Source organism: Musa acuminata, chromosome BXJ1-9, assembly GCF_036884655.1.
Source record: "Musa acuminata AAA Group cultivar baxijiao chromosome BXJ1-9, Cavendish_Baxijiao_AAA, whole genome shotgun sequence".
In the NCBI taxonomy this organism is placed as follows: domain Eukaryota; kingdom Viridiplantae; phylum Streptophyta; class Magnoliopsida; order Zingiberales; family Musaceae; genus Musa; species Musa acuminata.
The window spans coordinates 12256863-12274962 of record NC_088335.1 but is presented as its reverse complement, the minus strand read 5'-3'; the positions used below and the strand labels follow the sequence as shown (position 1 = coordinate 12274962).

General features: G+C 36.8%; 1 protein-coding gene across 1 annotated transcript; it reads left to right on the top strand.

Annotated features, from left to right (window-relative positions):
- Window positions 1–736: 736 nt before the first annotated feature.
- Window positions 737–16071, top strand: LOC135593273 (squamosa promoter-binding-like protein 9). Its single transcript, XM_065083176.1, has 10 exons — window positions 737–1493; window positions 4301–4476; window positions 7398–7636; window positions 7754–7828; window positions 7930–8037; window positions 8630–8747; window positions 11300–11435; window positions 12017–12200; window positions 13116–13679; window positions 15421–16071. The coding sequence occupies exons 1-10, from the start codon at window positions 934–936 to the stop codon at window positions 15724–15726; spliced, it is 2466 nt and encodes an 821-aa protein (XP_064939248.1). The 5' UTR covers window positions 737–933; the 3' UTR covers window positions 15727–16071.
- Window positions 16072–18100: the final 2029 nt, after the last annotated feature.

Genomic DNA, 18100 nt, shown 5'->3' with positions numbered 1-18100 from the left:
GGACCCACAGTGGGAACCACTGTTGCCTCCAATAGTAAGACAGGTGAGTTAGTGGTTGAGATGAAGGAAGTAGTACTTGGTTGTCAACTTCTTGCTTGCAACCACCGCCACCACCACCCAACACCCTCCGTCCTTTTTTCGTAATTTTATTTACATTAAGAATCATATCCGCCTGTACAAACTCGTCCTTTCCTAATCAAATCACGTTGTGGTCGCCACACGCCGATCCATAATTTTACTGCTTAAATTACATATATAGCCCTTCGAAATTAATGATTTCTTTATCTGCACTTTAATTTTTTGTTTAAATTAAATAACCTCGCAAATTCAAAACTGTCATATGTATGACACGGTCAGTTATTAAAACTTTATTTTCAGTATCTTAATCGGAGTATATTATAAATAGATGTTAGCAGAAGAGGATATACCAAAGATATAAATATGTTAATGTTTAGGGGTAGATATGTAATTAAATTTAATGAAATATTTTAATCCAGTTATATAATTAATTTTTATTTCGTAGTGTTGATTGAAAATTAATCTATCCACACACACACACACACACATACACACACACACACACACACACACACACATATATATATATATATATATATATATATATATATATGATTTGTTCCCCTCAAAAATCTACCCACCTAATAGACGAGTGGACCCCGCTGAGAGTGATGATTGGATAGCCTGTTCGATCTCGTAGAGAGTTCTCCACCCCATCCTTTCGGACGGCCAAACCTTAGGCTTCAAGATTCCACCCGAAAGGGATCCACACTCCTTTTCTTCCCAAACCACCGCTCGGCTTTTTAGACTCTTTTGTCTCACCAAATCTCGAATTACAGAGGCAGGCCTCCAAATCTAGACCTCGTGGCCGCGGCGAAGCCCTCTCTCTTCCCTAACTCTCGCCGCCTCGCCCCGATGGAGACCTCTCCGGCCTCGGAGGCGGAGCCGGTTGCGCCGGCGGCCGACGACCCCGCCGCGGCGGCGCCGATGTGGGACTGGGGAAACCTCCTCGACTTCACCATATACGATGACGAGCCCCTGATCCTCCCTTGGGGCGTCACCGAAGAAGCCCAGACACCGTCGTCACCTTTCCCCGCGGAGCTGCCCCCGATTCCTTCCCCAGAGCTGGCGCCCTCGCCCTCGACGACCCCGGATGGGACGAGCCGGGTGAGGAAGAGGGACCCGAGACTTGTTTGTCCAAATTATTTGGCCGGGATGGTGCCGTGCTCCTGCCCCGAGGTGGATGAGAAGGCGATGGAAGAGGAGGAGGTGGCGGAGGTGGTGACCGGGACGAGGAAACGGTCCAGGACCGGCGGGGCGTCCCTCGTGGTGAGGTGTCAGGTACCCGGGTGCGAGGTGGATATCAGCGAGCTGAAGGGGTATCACAAGCGTCACAGGGTTTGTCTCCGTTGCGCGAATGCTTCGTCAGTGGTTCTTGATGGGGAGCACAAGCGGTATTGCCAGCAGTGTGGCAAGTAAGTTGCAACATGGTCGATCTTGCTATTAATTTCTGTTAAACGCTTTATATTTGTTAGCAAGCCTGTAAGACTTTTCCTGCATAAGAATAATCCATCATACATATTCTTTTTCCCAATGAGGGTGGTATGCGTAATTCTTGCTATTTTGTTTCTTTTAATAACCTCGAGATCTTGTATTTTCCATCATGCTATTATTTGATCATCTAGTTAGTTGACGATTTCAAAAAAATTTCCTGCATATAATAGTCAATTTTGAATTTCAAAACATTTTATTGTGGTAAAAAACTTATGGTTGCCATAGTGCCATTCTGACCATATTTTCAATTTCAAGAGGCACTATTACTAATTTATTTTCAGTAATCACTTTGGGCACCAAAAGATGAAAATAATTGTCTCCTGTGGAGTGCATACTGACTGCCTCCACTTCTGTCGGCTTGGTTTTTTTTTGTTATAATTTTGTTCTGGTTGATTCTTCATTTATGGTAACTCAGAAGATTATAGGTAATAGGATAATATGTTTGGCATTGACAGTTAGATTCACTGAGTAGTTTAATGGGCAGACCCATGTGCAAGGCTTTTGCCAATGTAGGATTTAGGGAGAGTCGATGTACACATTCTTATATTTGCAACTAGAGAGGTTGTTTTCATGACTAAAACTTTGCTTGCCTAGATCATAAGAAGCAATTTTACCATGACCGGAGGAAATATATTGACAGTGGATTTGCTGTTCTACCATTTTGAATCCAATATTGTAAAAAAAGATTACTGATGTTATGTACATGACCACAGTAAAATTCCACAACTTTGACAACTTTTATTGCTTCTACTCTGGCAATGTTATGGTGACATAATGTCACGAACGATCGTCGCGCACCCGCAACAACTCTGTTCAACGAACCGTTCGTCGCTCACACCTGCATGTACAGCTGCTTGACAGCATGTTTTCTCATAGTTTTGGGTCATTTTGCTTGTAAATATGTAAGTTCGAACAAGCTGCAGCGTTGCAAAGCGACCGCTCACCGAACCGAGCAAAACAACCCCAAAACAACTCCGTTTTCGCGTGCCGCGAGAGGTGAGCGGAGAACTGCCTCCGCTCACCAAAACGTTAGCCATCTCAGACCCCAGGAACCCGCCGGGTGGCACAGGGCTGGATGGGGCTTCGGTTATATACCGGGCGTTGAGATCTCTTTCGCAAGTTCGCACGTGACCTTTACGGGAACTTGTCTTTGCGCCCGGGACCAGGTGAGCGGTTGTTTGTGGGCTTGCAGCTGTTCGTTCATCCTTGAAAGCCTTGTTTTTCTCCCTCTCCCTCTTTTCTCTTGTGCATACAGGGTGTTCGTCGAATTGCTTGTAAAGCTTCCCTTTTCGCGAGACTTTGGGACTTGTCCGTTGCTCGTTCTTTCAAACTAACTTCTTTCTCTTTTACAGGTCCTTAGGGACTTGCGAGAGGTTACAAAGTGGGCTGATCCCTGCGGAGCAAGATCGCAAGGGCGAAGCGCGACTTAGGCAACGCAAGCTAAGTTTGCGTCTTTGCCACAAGGGTGAATCGCGACTTAGGCAACGCAAGCTAAGTTCGCGTCTTTGGCCGCAAGGGTGCCTCACACCTTAGGCAATTCCAGCTAAGGTCGTGACATTGTGGTATCAGAGCGGGCAAGCTCTTCAATCGAACAGCGAACGAACTTCGCAACTTCGCCATGGCAAAGCATCGTGGCGAATCAAGCAAGACGGGGCAAGCCGGACCCTTGCCCCAAGCAGCCGTAGGTGGGCTGCATGTGCACACTCGCTCTCATGCTGTTGGAGCCGCTCAAGAGGAGCGTGGCAGCGAACAAGACGAGCGAGAAGTTGGCAACTCTCCGCGAGCGGAGGAAGCGCAATCTGGTGCGCTAACTGGGAAAAAGAGTCATAAGGAGAGACTCACGACGGCGGAGACCCGCATGGATGTTCTGGAAGCGAGCATGGAGGAACTCTACCATGACCAACAAAGACTTGTTGGGGTAGAGAGCTCGCAAGAGGAAGCAGAGTCTAGGATCGACAAGGTCGAGGCCCTAGTCGATCGACTGTCTGATGACACCAAAGACTCCGTGCAACACTTACAGGATGTTGTGGCGGAACTCACTGCAAAGGTGACCATGCTTACAAGAACACTAAATGCGGGAGGAGGCAACACCCGCGCGGCACCGCCACAAAATTTGAGGGCACCTGAGCCTCATGGATATGGAGGGGCCAGAGATGCCAAGGAGCTCGAGAACTTTCTGTTCGACATGGAACAATACTTCCGAGCTACAAGGCCCGATTCTGAAGATACCAAAGTTTCTATAGCAACAATGTATCTGAACGGAGATGCGAAATTTTGGTGGCGAACTCGTTGGGAGGAGATCCAACAAGGTCGGTGTCGAGTCGACACATGGGAAGACTTGAAGCGGGAGTTGAGAACTCAGTTCCTACCGGAGAACACAGAGTTCGTCGCAAGAAGGAAGTTGAGACAACTCCGCCAAAGTACCACCATCCGAGACTATGTGAAGCAGTTTTCTGTATTAATGCTGAACATACAGGACATGTCCGAGAAGGACAAGTTGTTCAGCTTCCTCGATGGTTTGAAACCATGGGCTCAACAGGAGCTAAATCGAAGGAATGTTACCGATGTGGTCGGGGCAATTGCTGCTGCAGAAAGGCTCACCGACTTTGTTTCCTCTGAAGACCCAGCGAGAAAGAAACAATCTTCAGGAAATCGCCCTCCAAAATATTTACTAAGTTCCTCTTGCTATAGCCTATAATTTTAATGGTTCAAACTTTTGGTTTTCCAGGTTTCATGTTCTGCCAGATTTTGACGAGGGCAAACGTAGCTGTCGGAGAAAATTAGAACGGCACAATAAAAGAAGACGAAGAAAGCCTAATGATTCAAACAGTATAGTGGAAAAAGATTTGGAAGCTCAAGAAGACTCACTGCCTGATGGTACTTGCGATGGTGAACCCTTGACAGGTTTAATTCTTACTTCTCAAGTATTAGAGATATCTTGTTATGTTTTGGTTTCTGGGTTTATTAGATGGTAGACAGTGACATGCTTAGGTTTGTAGCAACACTGTGGCTAACATCTGTTTTTGTGAAATAGATGTTACACTGATTAGTGGAAGCGGTCACTTTGTATAGATGTGTAATTCTGAGTCCACCTAACCTTGAAAGAATGCTCGCAAACTTGATGCTTCATATAATGTGTGAACATGGTAAAACTGTGATGCCAACACATATAGTCAAATCATTACAAGTCCAAAACAGAAGTAATAATGCAACAAATTATGATTGTTGTACACATGGTCACTTTGGTGATATGGAGGTGTGAACTAAGTGCAATAGAGTTGTGCATTAATTTAACTACAATGTACAGTATTCTGATCTGACCTGGCTGAGTTCTACCTTATCCAGATTAGTTGGTCAATCCCAATTGCACCAATTGTTCATGTAGATCCTTATCAACTTTTGACCGATCTTGGCAATTAGGTTAGTTCTTGATCGGTTGATCCTTCTCATTCCCTGTTTCTGCAACTGATCATGCTTTTCTAATTTGGTTTCTAGCGAACCTTGCTGACTATTGGTTATTCAGGAATAGGAATAGATTTGATCCAACCAGCTGATCTGGTCGATCCGAATCAATCCAGACCCTATTCCATGGCTAATCCCAAATCCAAATCTTGATCCCATGAATCTTGGTTCTTGTTGCTTTTGCACTTCTTTTTGTGCATCATATCTAGCAATACAATCATAGTTGTTGCTTGTGTGTATTCTCCTCCAACCTAAAGCAACTGTAATTTATTGTAATACTATGTAATTTTAGGGTTTCACTAGGTATAATTAATTAGATTAATAATTTTTATTATTCAGATTAATAAGTAGATTTATTAAATAATTAAATTTAAAGAGACAATATTACCTCTAATGACATAAATTTAGTAGTTGGACAAAGGAGTTTTTGTTTTTTTTTTTTTTCAGTTAAAAAGACCTCACACTTCTCTTTCTTCGTCCTAGATTGTGTTGGAGTCATTATTATTGATGCTTCATCCTTCTCAAGACCAAGGAGCTCCAGAGTTAGAGAGGGAGGAAGCATAGCCCTATGGCCCGTGGAGGAGATTGATAAGATTCAATACCCTCTTTTATAATATTGTATTATTGTTATAATAATTAAAAGTGATTATTATAAAATAAATCTGCTTCCTCTTAGATTTTCCAAGTCTTGACCAAGGCCAAGTGTGTATATTATGATCAGATCTGAGGCCATGTTTAAGGCAAGGTATGTAATTTCGAATAACACCGTCCAGTACGGGCGGGTACATACTGGTCTGTCAGCTTACCGGTACACGGATCGCTCGTTACCGGGTGGAACGGAAAAAGAAAAAAAAAAAAAAAAAAAAAAAATATATATATATATATATATATTATAAAATGCGACGTTGCTTTTTTCGGCGACGCCGCCTTATATATATATATAAACGAGGCGACGTCGCCCCGTGTGGGAGAAGGAAAAGGCGATGTCGCCTTTTATAATATATATATATATATATATATATATATATATATATATGCTGAGTGGTATACCGAACGGTATACCGCTCGGTATATAGTTTCGTACCGTACCGAGCGAACGTCGAAACTTCGGTACGGTACGAAATTGCATACCTTTACTTTAAGATATCATATATGAAACATATGTGGCTGTAGGCTTGTGCACAGTGCACTTGCTAGTTATGCACATGGATCATGCAAATCTGATTAGGACACCTTGCGAGATGTGTGATGCATGATACAATAACTCTTTGGCTTTGTCTCTCCCTCTCTATTTGATCAACTGTCCTTAAAATAAATCCTCTAACAGTAACATATTTGAACTAATTGTCATTTCAAATCAATGCTTGAATAAGACTTGAATCTGAGACAATAATCACAAGAGGCATATTCCTTCAAACTATTATATGAATTTTAATAATCCTTTTAAGATTATCTAAAGATAGAAAACCTTAAAGGAAAAGATTTTATTTGTTTTATTTTTGTAATTAATCATTTTTAATTATTATTATAAAAGAACGGAATGGAAGCTTCTCAATCTCCTCCTAGTAGCATTCTCTCTCTTTAATTTTGGGCTCCTCGATCCTCGACGATGATTCGACATAATCCAGGAAGAAGAAAGAGGGGTGCGAGGGTCTCCATAAATAGAAAAACTCTAACCCCATTTTTCCAATATCACCCTTACCAATCTCCGAACTCATTATAGGACCATGGAGGTAATATTTTCTTTTAAATTTAATTATTTATTAAATCTACTTGTTAATCTAATATGAATTATTAATCTAATTAATTATACCTTGTGAAACCCTAAAATATTAGTAATTATTAATCTAATTAATTAGATTAGATTAATAAGAATTATTAATCTAATTAATTAGATTAGATTAATAAGAATTATTAATCTAATTAATTATTATTCTAATTTAATTATACCTAGTGAAACCCTAAAATTTCCTAGCATTACATTTATTGATCCACTTTGTTCCTTTTTACCTTGCATACTTCTCATCTTGATAGGTAGAGACACTGGTTCAAAAGATCAGCGGCTTCATTTTGGATGACTATATTTCTTGAACAATCTCATTGAAATATAGTTGTACAAGCTCATTCAGTTAAGCACTATTGTAATTTTCACTTTACTTTCTTAGGCATGATTTGTTTGAGCAGCACCAAAGATGTAGAATTGTAGATTAATCTTGTTGTAAACATTAGTGGCAATAATCAATAAAGGTTTTGTGGTCGTTAGTCTATTCTTCTTGTTTATCATGTTTTCCTTTTTTACTCTAATGTAGCATAAAATTGGCCTTTCTTTTCTACTGTCTCATTCTGATTTAATGGCTTTCTAGAAATGTTGAATGACTCTATATGCCACACAACTGAGACAGTTGTGAGCATCAAAGTTCTGGCCAGAGGAGCAGTAGTAGAGTCTGAAGGTGGGCAAGGTTCTCCCATTGGTTCACATCCCAGCTTTAAAAATGATGGGTTAGCAACTTCCTGTGAAGTTCAGAGAGCTGAAAAGATTACTAATTCAAAGTCTGCCCTTTCTTCTCCTTTTTGTGAGAACAAGAGTACTTATTCATCTGTGGTAGGCTTTTTGATATCTCTTGGTTTAACAAATTCTGGTTTCAGTTGGTGATTTATGTATGTTGCTATCAACATATTGTTACATGTGTTTGGATTGTGATGCATTACTTTATTGTAGTGTCCTACAGGTCGAATATCATTCAAGCTTTATGATTGGAACCCTGCAGAATTTCCTAGACGATTGCGTCATCAAGTACTCTTTTGTGTTTTCCATGAAATGTAGCTGAGAAAAGCTAGCTTATTCATTTAATTGTGAGTGAGACCATAAGCTGTTGTTTTTCTTTAATTCTTCAGATATTCCATTGGTTGGCAAATATGCCAGTTGAGTTGGAGGGTTATATTCGTCCTGGATGTACGATTTTGACTGTATTCATTGCAATGCCACAGTTCATGTGGGAGAAGGTATGAAGTTCTGCTTTTAATAGTTCTATTATGCTTAGTAATGTCATTTTTGTTCTTAGAGTCACAACAAATGCAATGCTCTTTTACTGCTTTTTTTCAAGTGTATTACTAGTTCAAACTTCAAAATTAGAAGTTTGCTTCACTGTTGGCTAAATTGCATTGTATCCAGTATGAGTTCCATGTGCTATTTGTGGCTAGCATAGTGTAGACAATGAAAATTTGGACTTAAAGAAGGAGAATCTGTATAGATGTGTAGACAATGTGGATTAAGATTTTTTTTCGGCAAAGGATCATCTAACTAAAATTTTGCTAAACATATTCATCATAAAATTGTGAATTCGCTTTGCATCTTGTAGTAACTTGATGTTCTAGCTTGCCACTTGCTTTATTCACACTTCTCAACAGTAAATAATTTTGGTTAATATGTTGCACCAGCATGAATTTTATGCTTTTCTTTTCATTTTAGGATGAAGATTCTTTCATTATTTTGGCATGATCTTCCAGTATTGGTTCTCACCAATAGGAACTTCATGTGTATTTGTCAACTGGCACAGCTAGCTTTATTGACAATTATGTTCATTTTCTCTAACAGTTATCTCAAGATGTGGCTCATTATGTTAGAGACTTGATTAATACACCTGAAAGTTTGCTGTTTGGAAGAGGCACTATTCTCATTTTTCTTAACAATATGATAATTCATGTTCTGCAAGGTGGGATTTCTTGGCCCATGCCTAAATTGCTATATCAGTAAATTTAAGCTTCATTCAACTTGCTAGTTATCTTGTCTTTAGTAAGATAATGGCAGTCTGTTGCTGTTTTTTTTTCTTAATATTTAATTCATTGTGGCTTGGCAATATGGCATGCTTTATTTGAATAATCAGTTATGTTCAGTTGTTCTTTTTCATTTTTTTATTAGAGATGTTGTTTTGGTGTGGGGGTACAGTGGTATGAATCTGCATGTGTGCTGATTGGATGACCAATTGATGTTGTTTTAGAATGGTTTGGTTGCCCACCTAGCGAAGGGTGTGGTTGGTCATAGGCTGTTCAACTTTATCCTGAGCTTGTTGCTTTGGGTTGATGTATATTGATGGTTGTTTAAGTCTATAGGCAATGACCAACTGGCACATTTAAATGCGCTCCTAAATGTTGTAAATGAATTGGACTGTGTTGATTTGACTAAAAGCTTTTATATTTGTTAACCCATAACCATATAAATTATAAGATGCATCAACTTCTCTCCCCATGCCTTTCACTGGTATCTGAAGTTCTAATTGTAAGTGATGGAATGATGAACAAACAAGTTATGGTGCTTTTCAACTGCCAATTAGTTGAAGGCTCTTCTTCTTTTTTGTTCTCTGAATTTTTTCCCTTGCCAATAAATTAAAATTCGGTTCAGTATTAGTACAAGAACCCAGTTAGATCATTAGAATTAGTTGGTGTGGTACAAGTATCGATTAGTGCTTTGGTCAAATCTGGTTGTCCCTAATGTTGGATGGTCAGAGGTAACCTGAGCTTCTTTCCGTGAAACATCTGATCCACTTTTGAAGATCTTGAACCAATGACCTCTCAAGACGGAAAAAAAGGAGGGTTGGAATTAGTTGGTGTGGTACAAGTATCGATTAGTGCTTTGGTCAAATCTGGTTGTCCCTTACGATAGATGGTCAGAGGTAACCTGGGCCTCTTTCCATGGAACATCTAATCCACTTTTGGACCTTGAACCATTGACCTCTCAAGACAAAAAAAAAGGGAGGGTTGGAAATGTTCCCAGTGGGTCTCCCTTTTGATGCTAAACAAGGTTGGACAGTGGGAAGTGAAGTTGCAGAGGAAGTGTGAGTTAATGGAATGAATCTTTATCCATATTTTTACCTCATGTGTACGAAAATTTCTATGTACTATGTGCTGGACTGTGGGTTCTCATACCTATCCGGATGAAACCACAAGTTGATGGTGCCATGGTAGAGGCAAGTGCTTGGGATGGTAATGAAATGCTGATGCCACATGGGGACATCACTGTGTGCAGAAGAGAGCACCATGTGTAGGGTTAGAATTAGGCCTGCAATGGGCTTATTGTCTTTCTTGGGATTGCCACATTCCATGCCAAGATTGGGTTTTGAAGGGATCTATTATGAACTCTTATCAAAAGGTACACATATAAATAATTAATAATAGTTTAATTGTATTTGGTTGGTAGTTGGTAGTAGATAGTTGATACCATGGTACACAAGTGTACCATTACTGGGTTGGACAGGTGTGTACCAAATGATAAGCCTGGTATAAGATGGTCTTTAGTTCCTTTTTGCTTTCAGTTCTTTATTTTTTGAAGTTTTATATTTTTGTAATGTGAATGGTTGTTCTGTCCTTTGCCATGAGAGAGAGAGAGAGAGAGAGAGAGAGAGAGAGAGAGAGAGAGAGAGGTTGGGGGGAGCGCGGGGGTGAGGGCGAGGAAGGAGGGAAAAAACCATTCAAAAGGGTCAAAAGAGTAAAGATAGCCTGCCAAAACTAAGAAAAAGATTAAATTAGAATTGAACAGGATCTTTCTAGTCAAAGAGTAAAGAAAGCCTGTCAAAACTTTAGAAAAGATTAAACTAGATTATTTTTGAACATGATCTTTCTAATGCTTTAATTGAGGGTGGGCTTACTGCCTGGTTTAGGTCCGATAACAGGCAAAAACTGAATGACAAGCCTGTTTCTGCTGGTTACCAGACGGTAACTATCCTACTAGACTGGACCAGCCAAAAATTCCTAGTCCACATGCCCATTTAAGGCTAGACCGGTGAATACTGTGTTGCGAGTGAAACCATCAAATAGTCAATCTATTAAACTTAACAAGTATCAGAAATAATGAAATATATGCAACAGAATTACATATTTTCTAGGACAAGGATTGGGCAAGAGTAGTGATGGCTTGAGAAAGTTAACATTCTTCTTGAATTTGTTAGGTAAACTTATTGTAAATTGGATCTGAATGGTTCCTGAATTTGTAACTGGTAAAATTTTAATAGATCCATTCTGGATTTGGGAAACATGTGGCAGTAGCCGGATATGAGAACCTTTCTTTCAGGGCATCATGATGCAAGTCATTTGTTCCTAGTTGCTAGTTGTACGGTTGAGCACATATGCTGAGATTTTTTTTTAATTCCTTAGAATCAAATGCTTTCTATGTGCATGCTTTTGTAGTATTTCATTTTTTCCTCCTTAAACTATTTCATCAAGGGTAAGCATATGTGAAAAAGTTTCTAAGGTGTTTCACATATATGTTCAGATGGAACAACATTGACAAATATCAAGATGGAGGTGCAGGCACCAATACTTCATTATGTTTATCCTTCTTGTTTTGAGGCTGGCAAACCTATGGAGTTTGTTGCATGTGGCAGCAATCTTGAACAATCCAAGTTTCGGTAATCTATTTCTATTTCCAGTTTTCCTATAACTATTTCAGATTATCATGGTTGTAGTAATTTTTTTTTTGCAATACTAAGGTTTCTTTATGCTTGAGATCCTCTGCAATCAATATATCTAATGTTTGCTTCTGCTTGACTTTGTTATAAGGCATATATAAGTATATTGTTTGATATGCTGATATGCAATCAATATATTCTGATATGCTTGTCTATTTTTTGTATTCACATTTGGACATGCATCTCAAATCATGTAAAATTTCAGTTTGAATACTTTTTACTTATACATAATATTCTCCACCTGTTCTGTAACCTGACTTCAATGGAACTCAAATTGTTCCTGCTGTACACTATATGTATGGCAGGGAAGAAAAATCTCCACAAGAGTGACGCTGGGTTGCATATCAGAATTTTCCCAAGGATTGCTTGGCTTAGATAGCTATAGGATACAACCTCAGTTGCTGTGTGACATACCCTCATGTTCTGCCATTATATGTGTAGAGATTTAAGTGTAGTCAGCAGAATATTTTGTGTCTTGGAGAGAGAGTAGCTAGCCTTATCATGAATGTTTATTGTGGCAGGTTTCTGGTATCATTTGCCGGAAAGTACCTAAAACATGACTCTATGCGTGTTACATCTACTCGAAAGTCCAGGTCTTATGATGGAAATGATGAGGTGGAGTGCATTGAAGGTTCTGAACATGAGATGTTCATGATAAAAGTAACTCACATGGACTCTGAAATTTTTGGTCCTGCATTTATTGAGGTGAGTTTGCTTAATGAAGTTTGCAGACTGAAAAATTATGTTCTATATTTGTTCTTTACTAAATTGACTTAATTTAATGATTGCCATTATCTAGCAGAATTTGATCTATTCATTAGTTATTATTATCTCTCTAACTATGGTCTTCCCTTTTGTTTCTTGTTTTTAATTTCAAATGTTATCGTCTTATATCTCTATATGATGTGGAAATCAATGTATGCAATTTCGTACCGTACCGGAGCGGTATATCGTTCGGTGTGTGTGTGTATATATATATATATATATATATTAATAAATATATATTTATATAAAAAAGATTATATATATTTATAAATATATATTTTTTTATAAAAGGCGACATTGCATCGCCTCGGCGACGTCGCCTCGTTTATATATATATATATATATATATATATATATATATATATATATATATATATATATATATATATATATATATTTATATATTTATATATTTATATATAAAATATTTTTATAAAAGGCGACGTCGCATCGCCTTTTCCTTCTCCCACGCGGGGTGACGTCACCAAGGCAATGCGACGTCGTCGCCTCGTTTATATATATATATATATATATATATATATATATATATATATATATATATATATATATTTCGTTCTGTCCGGTAACAAGTGGTCTGTGTACCGGTAAGCTGACGGACCGGTATGTACCACCCGTACCGGACGGTATTATTCGAAATTGCATACCTTGATGGAAATTGCCTACCAAACAAACCTATGTGATATTGTCGAATCTGTTCAGTCAACAATTTTAAGTTGTTGACGATTGAGAAAAGATTGTATATTTTCATCTTATTCTAGTTGGTATAATATCAAAATCATTTTACTTGATTAAAAAATTATCCCTGCAGCATTACCATTCCATCTACTTTTGTAGGTTGAAAATGTATCTGGAATATCCAACTTTATCCCTGTCCTTGTTGGTAACAAACAGATATGTTCCGAATTTGAGAGGATGGAAGGGGTTTTTGCTGACTCCTATGCCAGTAGCATTATATCCCAAAATGCGACTACTGATTCCTCTCCAGGCTCATGTGACTTTTTTGCATCCAGGCAATCTGTGATGTCAGCACTTCTCTTGGACATTGCATGGTTAATGAAGGCACCTCATTTGGAAGATAAGGAAGCTTTTCGGAGTCTAACAAACGTCCAGAGATTAACTTCTTTGCTAAAATTCTTACTCCAGAATGAGCTTTTTAGTGTTCTTCAAGTAATAATGCATCATCTGGATAGTATTGTTGATGTCGATGGCTTTGATAAGCTAGACAAATGGACTGATGTTGACCAAAAGCTATTTCATGAGTACCTTAACCATGCAAGAGAGATTCTTTATGAGAGAACACATGACATGAGATCAGAAGCAGAAATGAGAAATCCAATCTGTGGACTTATGCCACAAAGCTCTCAGAGTAATATGTGTGGGGAGATTTATACAAAGCAAGTAAGTTATGATGTTTGCTTTTTATTTGTGTTATTCTGAGAATTATGTCTTAGTTCCAAGATTTTAGTTGAATGTTTTCTGTATGCTTTACGTGGTATCTTGATTCTATTATTATTCATTGCAAGCAAATAATGCTAAATCATGATTAACATTGGCAGTTATTAAAATAGATTAAAATGCATTTATGTGAAACAAATCTAGTTACAGCTATGCTAACTGTTTAGATAATGTATAGGTAATCTGTTGCCTATACAAAGATAATGGTTCCTTTGCAGATCATGCATAAACATCTAATTAATTGATTGATTTCTCTTTCCTATCTCGTAAGGACAAAGTCAAAAGCAACAATTCCAAAAAATTTCTACTTTAGTTTTCTAAAGCCAGATGGCCATTTATTATTTGGAAAATTTTTTATTGTCTGAACCAACTATGCAGTTTCGGATACTAGACTCATGTAGCAGTACAGATCCAGTCCATGCCAGCATATGGATCCTTGGTGTTATCGGTATATATACCATGACACGAAGAGGAGGGAGGAGAAGAACCAGGACACTCATGAGTTGACAAGTGATAAGACAAAGGAGAGCAGCGGGTGGGCACCATCACAGGTGGCAGACCCGCCCCACATGTGTTGCATGCAAACCCTAAGGCCTAAATGCCTAAGCAGCATTTAAAAAAATAAACCAGATTGGACTATCTGAAAAGGGGCAGTCCTTGTCCCAGTACATGCACAAACTGATAAAAACAGGCTCGAACAAACTGGTCTGGGCAAAATGGAGTTCCATGGTTTGAGCCATTTGTGCAAATAATAGGCAGTCAAATTAATTATCAGGATTGATCTTCTTTACTAGATTGACCTTTTTGATGCTCTTGCAATTCATTCATATGAATGTGAAACATTTGAACAGGCCTAATATGAAATTTGCTCCTCCCGAATGTTCAATAAAATGAGCACATGGAGTAATTGTATGTGTCTGCATTCACCTAATGTTGTTTCTTCCATTTTAGCTTTGTCTAAAATCTATGCCTTTTCAGATCCTTATGTGTCTAGCTCTGACATTGTTAGGGTTACAAGACATCAGATGAAGAATCTTGGCATTTTTATGCTCAGATTATGCTGATGTCCCTTGATCATACAGCAAAACTGATTAAAATATATGCTGTTCCCTGATTCTTTAAATATTCTCATCTTGTAGTCATGTAACACATGATAATTTATCCCTTTGTGTAGGATATTTGCTTGACAAACACCCTTAAAGATTCTTCATCTTTTAAGGCAAAAATGTTCAAACTTTAAATATAAAAGGCTTTTCAAGTAACCAAAAATTGAGTAGAATTCTTGGACAAACTAGAAAAACCAACTTTTGCTTCTGCTTGTGTCAATGATCTATAGGTAACATCTATATCTTTTTTAACTCTAGTATGTTAAAATTTATGGGTTCAAATTCCATGTTACCTGCTCTCCTATTTTTAGAATCATGTAAACTGTGGGGCATGCTGAACCTGCAGAGACTGTTTTCGGTTCTCTACGTCGCACCCAAGAATATCTAACGAGTGAAACTAGGTTTATTAGTAATTTTGCATGAGAATATTGATTCGTAGGACATAGTGTTGGTAATACTAGATAAATTAGTAAAGAATCAGGGAAATGCTATTGAAGATTACTGGAAAATTTCATTCTTTTCAATAACCATTATCCATACAGTAGCTAAGAAAAAGTGTCTGACAAATCATATTGCAGGGAAATGAAGCAATTAAAGATTGCTTATTCTTAGACTCATTTCAGCCGGCTGTGGAGCATGATGTGAATGTTCTGCTTGTGAACGAAGAGATCTCCCACAGGCAGCACTGTCACCATAATCTGGGCAAGAAATGTGCTTTTGATGATATTTTCTCAAACAAGATCACGAGGACTCGCTTTCCTTTGTTTGTAATAGTTACCGTTGTTTTGTGTTTAGCAGCATGTATCATCCTCCTCCACCCACACGAGGTGGGGGAGATTGCAGTTTCCATTAGAAGGTGCATGTTTGGTGGCTCCCCTGCATGAAATGAAATTAACCCTTTTTGTTTCACTTGTGTCCTATGTACAGTGTAGAATTGTTTAGCTTGCACTGTTTGCAAGCGGCATTCCCCAAATTCTACGTTCCATTATTTGAGTTCAAGGGAAGTCTGAACTGAAATAGAGAGCACATCTTGCAATATGATGCTTTTGCCTTATTGTAAAGGTTTAGGTCAAAGAATCATGAGTAGGTCTGATATAATCCCCATGATTATTGTATCTTTAGGGAGACTAGAAGTCTTATCAATTTTACTTGATAAGAATGCCAGTTTTCTTGTTGATGAGTGACAGTTTCATCACTTTGATCTATGTTTTATCATGTTCTTTCTTAGATGACTTCTGAGTTATCATGATCAAGATAGGCAATACCGATTGATACCGTCTGATACGGGTGGTACGTATCGGTCTGACGATATGTCGGTACATGGATCGTTTGTAACCAGATGGAATGTTTAAAAGCGTCTTATATCGGATGATACGGGATAATATCATGCAGTAACGATCGAAATTTCGATCGTTCTCGCTCGGTAATGATCGAAATCGATCGATACTGTATTGTAACAGTGCTATAGTGCTCCAACGGTCAAATTGATCGTTGGAGTCCTTTCTCATAGTATTTAAATCTTTTTTTTTTCATATTTCAGTCCATTAGATTCTCATGCTTTTTTAAATTATTTCAAACTTTTTTTTTCTCCTAAACTCTACAAAACAATGATTTGTGAATTCAATCGAGGTTAATTAGAGAAGATTAAGAAGAAGAATTTTCTAATCAAGAGGTATATATTCTTTTTTTTAATTAGAGAGTAATTAAGATCTTTAATATTATGATTAGTGTGTTTTATACATATTAAATATTAAAAAATATTTATGATATTACGATTTATCATTTTAATGATAATTTAATCAAAATTTATTCGATTTTATGTTAATTTAATGTGTTTAATAACTATTAGGGTGTTTGTCATACTTATAGTGTTGAAAAAGAAATAATTAAGTAAAAAATTAACTATGTTAATCATGTAATCAGTATATCTAATGATGATTTTATCATAATTTGAATCATATTGGATCAAAATTATATATTTAATGTTTCTTTTATGTGTTTAACATATATATGATGGTAAAATATGTTTAATTAGGTTTAATTATGTTTTATTAAAGTTATTTAATGTTGTTATTTTAATGATGATTTAATCAAAATTTGTTTGATTTTATGTCAATTCAATGTGTTTAATATATATTAGGGTGTTTGCCATGTTTATAGTATTAAAAGAGAAGTAATTAATGAAAAATTAACTATGTTAATCATGTAATTAGTGTATCTAATGATAATTTTATCATAATTGAAATCATATTGGATTAAAATTAATATTTAATATATTTTTTTATGTGTTTGACATATATATGATGGTAAAATAAGTTTAATTAGGTTTTATTAAAATTATTTAATATCATGATTAGTCATTTTAATTATGATTTAATCTAAATTTGTTTGATTTTATGTTAATTCATTATGTTTAATACCTATTAGGGTGTTTATCATGTTTATAGTGTTGAAAGAGTAGTAATTAGTGAAAAATTAATTATGTTAATATTATAATTAATGTATTTAATAATGATTTTTATCATAATTTGAATCATATTAGATCAAAATTATATATTTAATGTTTCTTTTATGTGTTTGACATATATATGATGGTAAAATAGGTTTAATTAGGTTTTATTAAAGTTATTTAATGTTACGATTAGTTATTTTAACGGTAATTTACTCAAAATTTATTTGATTTTATGTCAATTCAATGTGTTTAATACTTATTAGGGTATTTATCATATTTATAGTGTTAAAAGAGAAGTAATTAGTAAAAAATTAACTATGTTAATCATATAATTAGTGTATCTAATGATGATTTTATCCTAATTTGAATCATACTGGATCAAAATTATATATTTAATGTTTCTTTTATGTGTTTGATATATATACGATGGTAAAATAGGTTTAATTATATTTTATTAAAGTTATTTAATATTGTGATTAGTTATTTTTTATCGATATTTGATCAATTTAATATGTTTATACTTTATAGTCTATTTGATTTAAATTTAATAGGATCATGATAACAAAGTAATAGCCACATGATGATGTATGGGCTCATGCCCGAAAGATAGATGAGAACCGTTATTATTGGCAATTTATTTATTGTGACTACATTGACAAGTGTGGAGGAATAACTCGGGTGAAAATGTATTTGGCTGGCAGGTATCCTGATATTGCAAAATGCAAGAAGGTTCCGACGAAGATCCGTAAATTATTTCAAAGCAAGCTACAACAAGCAAAGGAAGATACATTAAAATAGAAGGCAAG

Excerpts from the sequence above, each read along its gene's own strand:
- LOC135593273 (XM_065083176.1), top strand. The coding sequence starts at position 934 with ATGGAGACCTCTCCGGCCTCGGAGGCGGAGCCGGTTGCGCCGGCGGCC. Across the intron at positions 11,436-12,016 it reads CTTGAACAATCCAAGTTTCG|GTTTCTGGTATCATTTGCCG; the intron begins GTAATCTATTTC and ends TTATTGTGGCAG. Across the intron at positions 12,201-13,115 it reads TTGGTCCTGCATTTATTGAG|GTTGAAAATGTATCTGGAAT; the intron begins GTGAGTTTGCTT and ends CTACTTTTGTAG.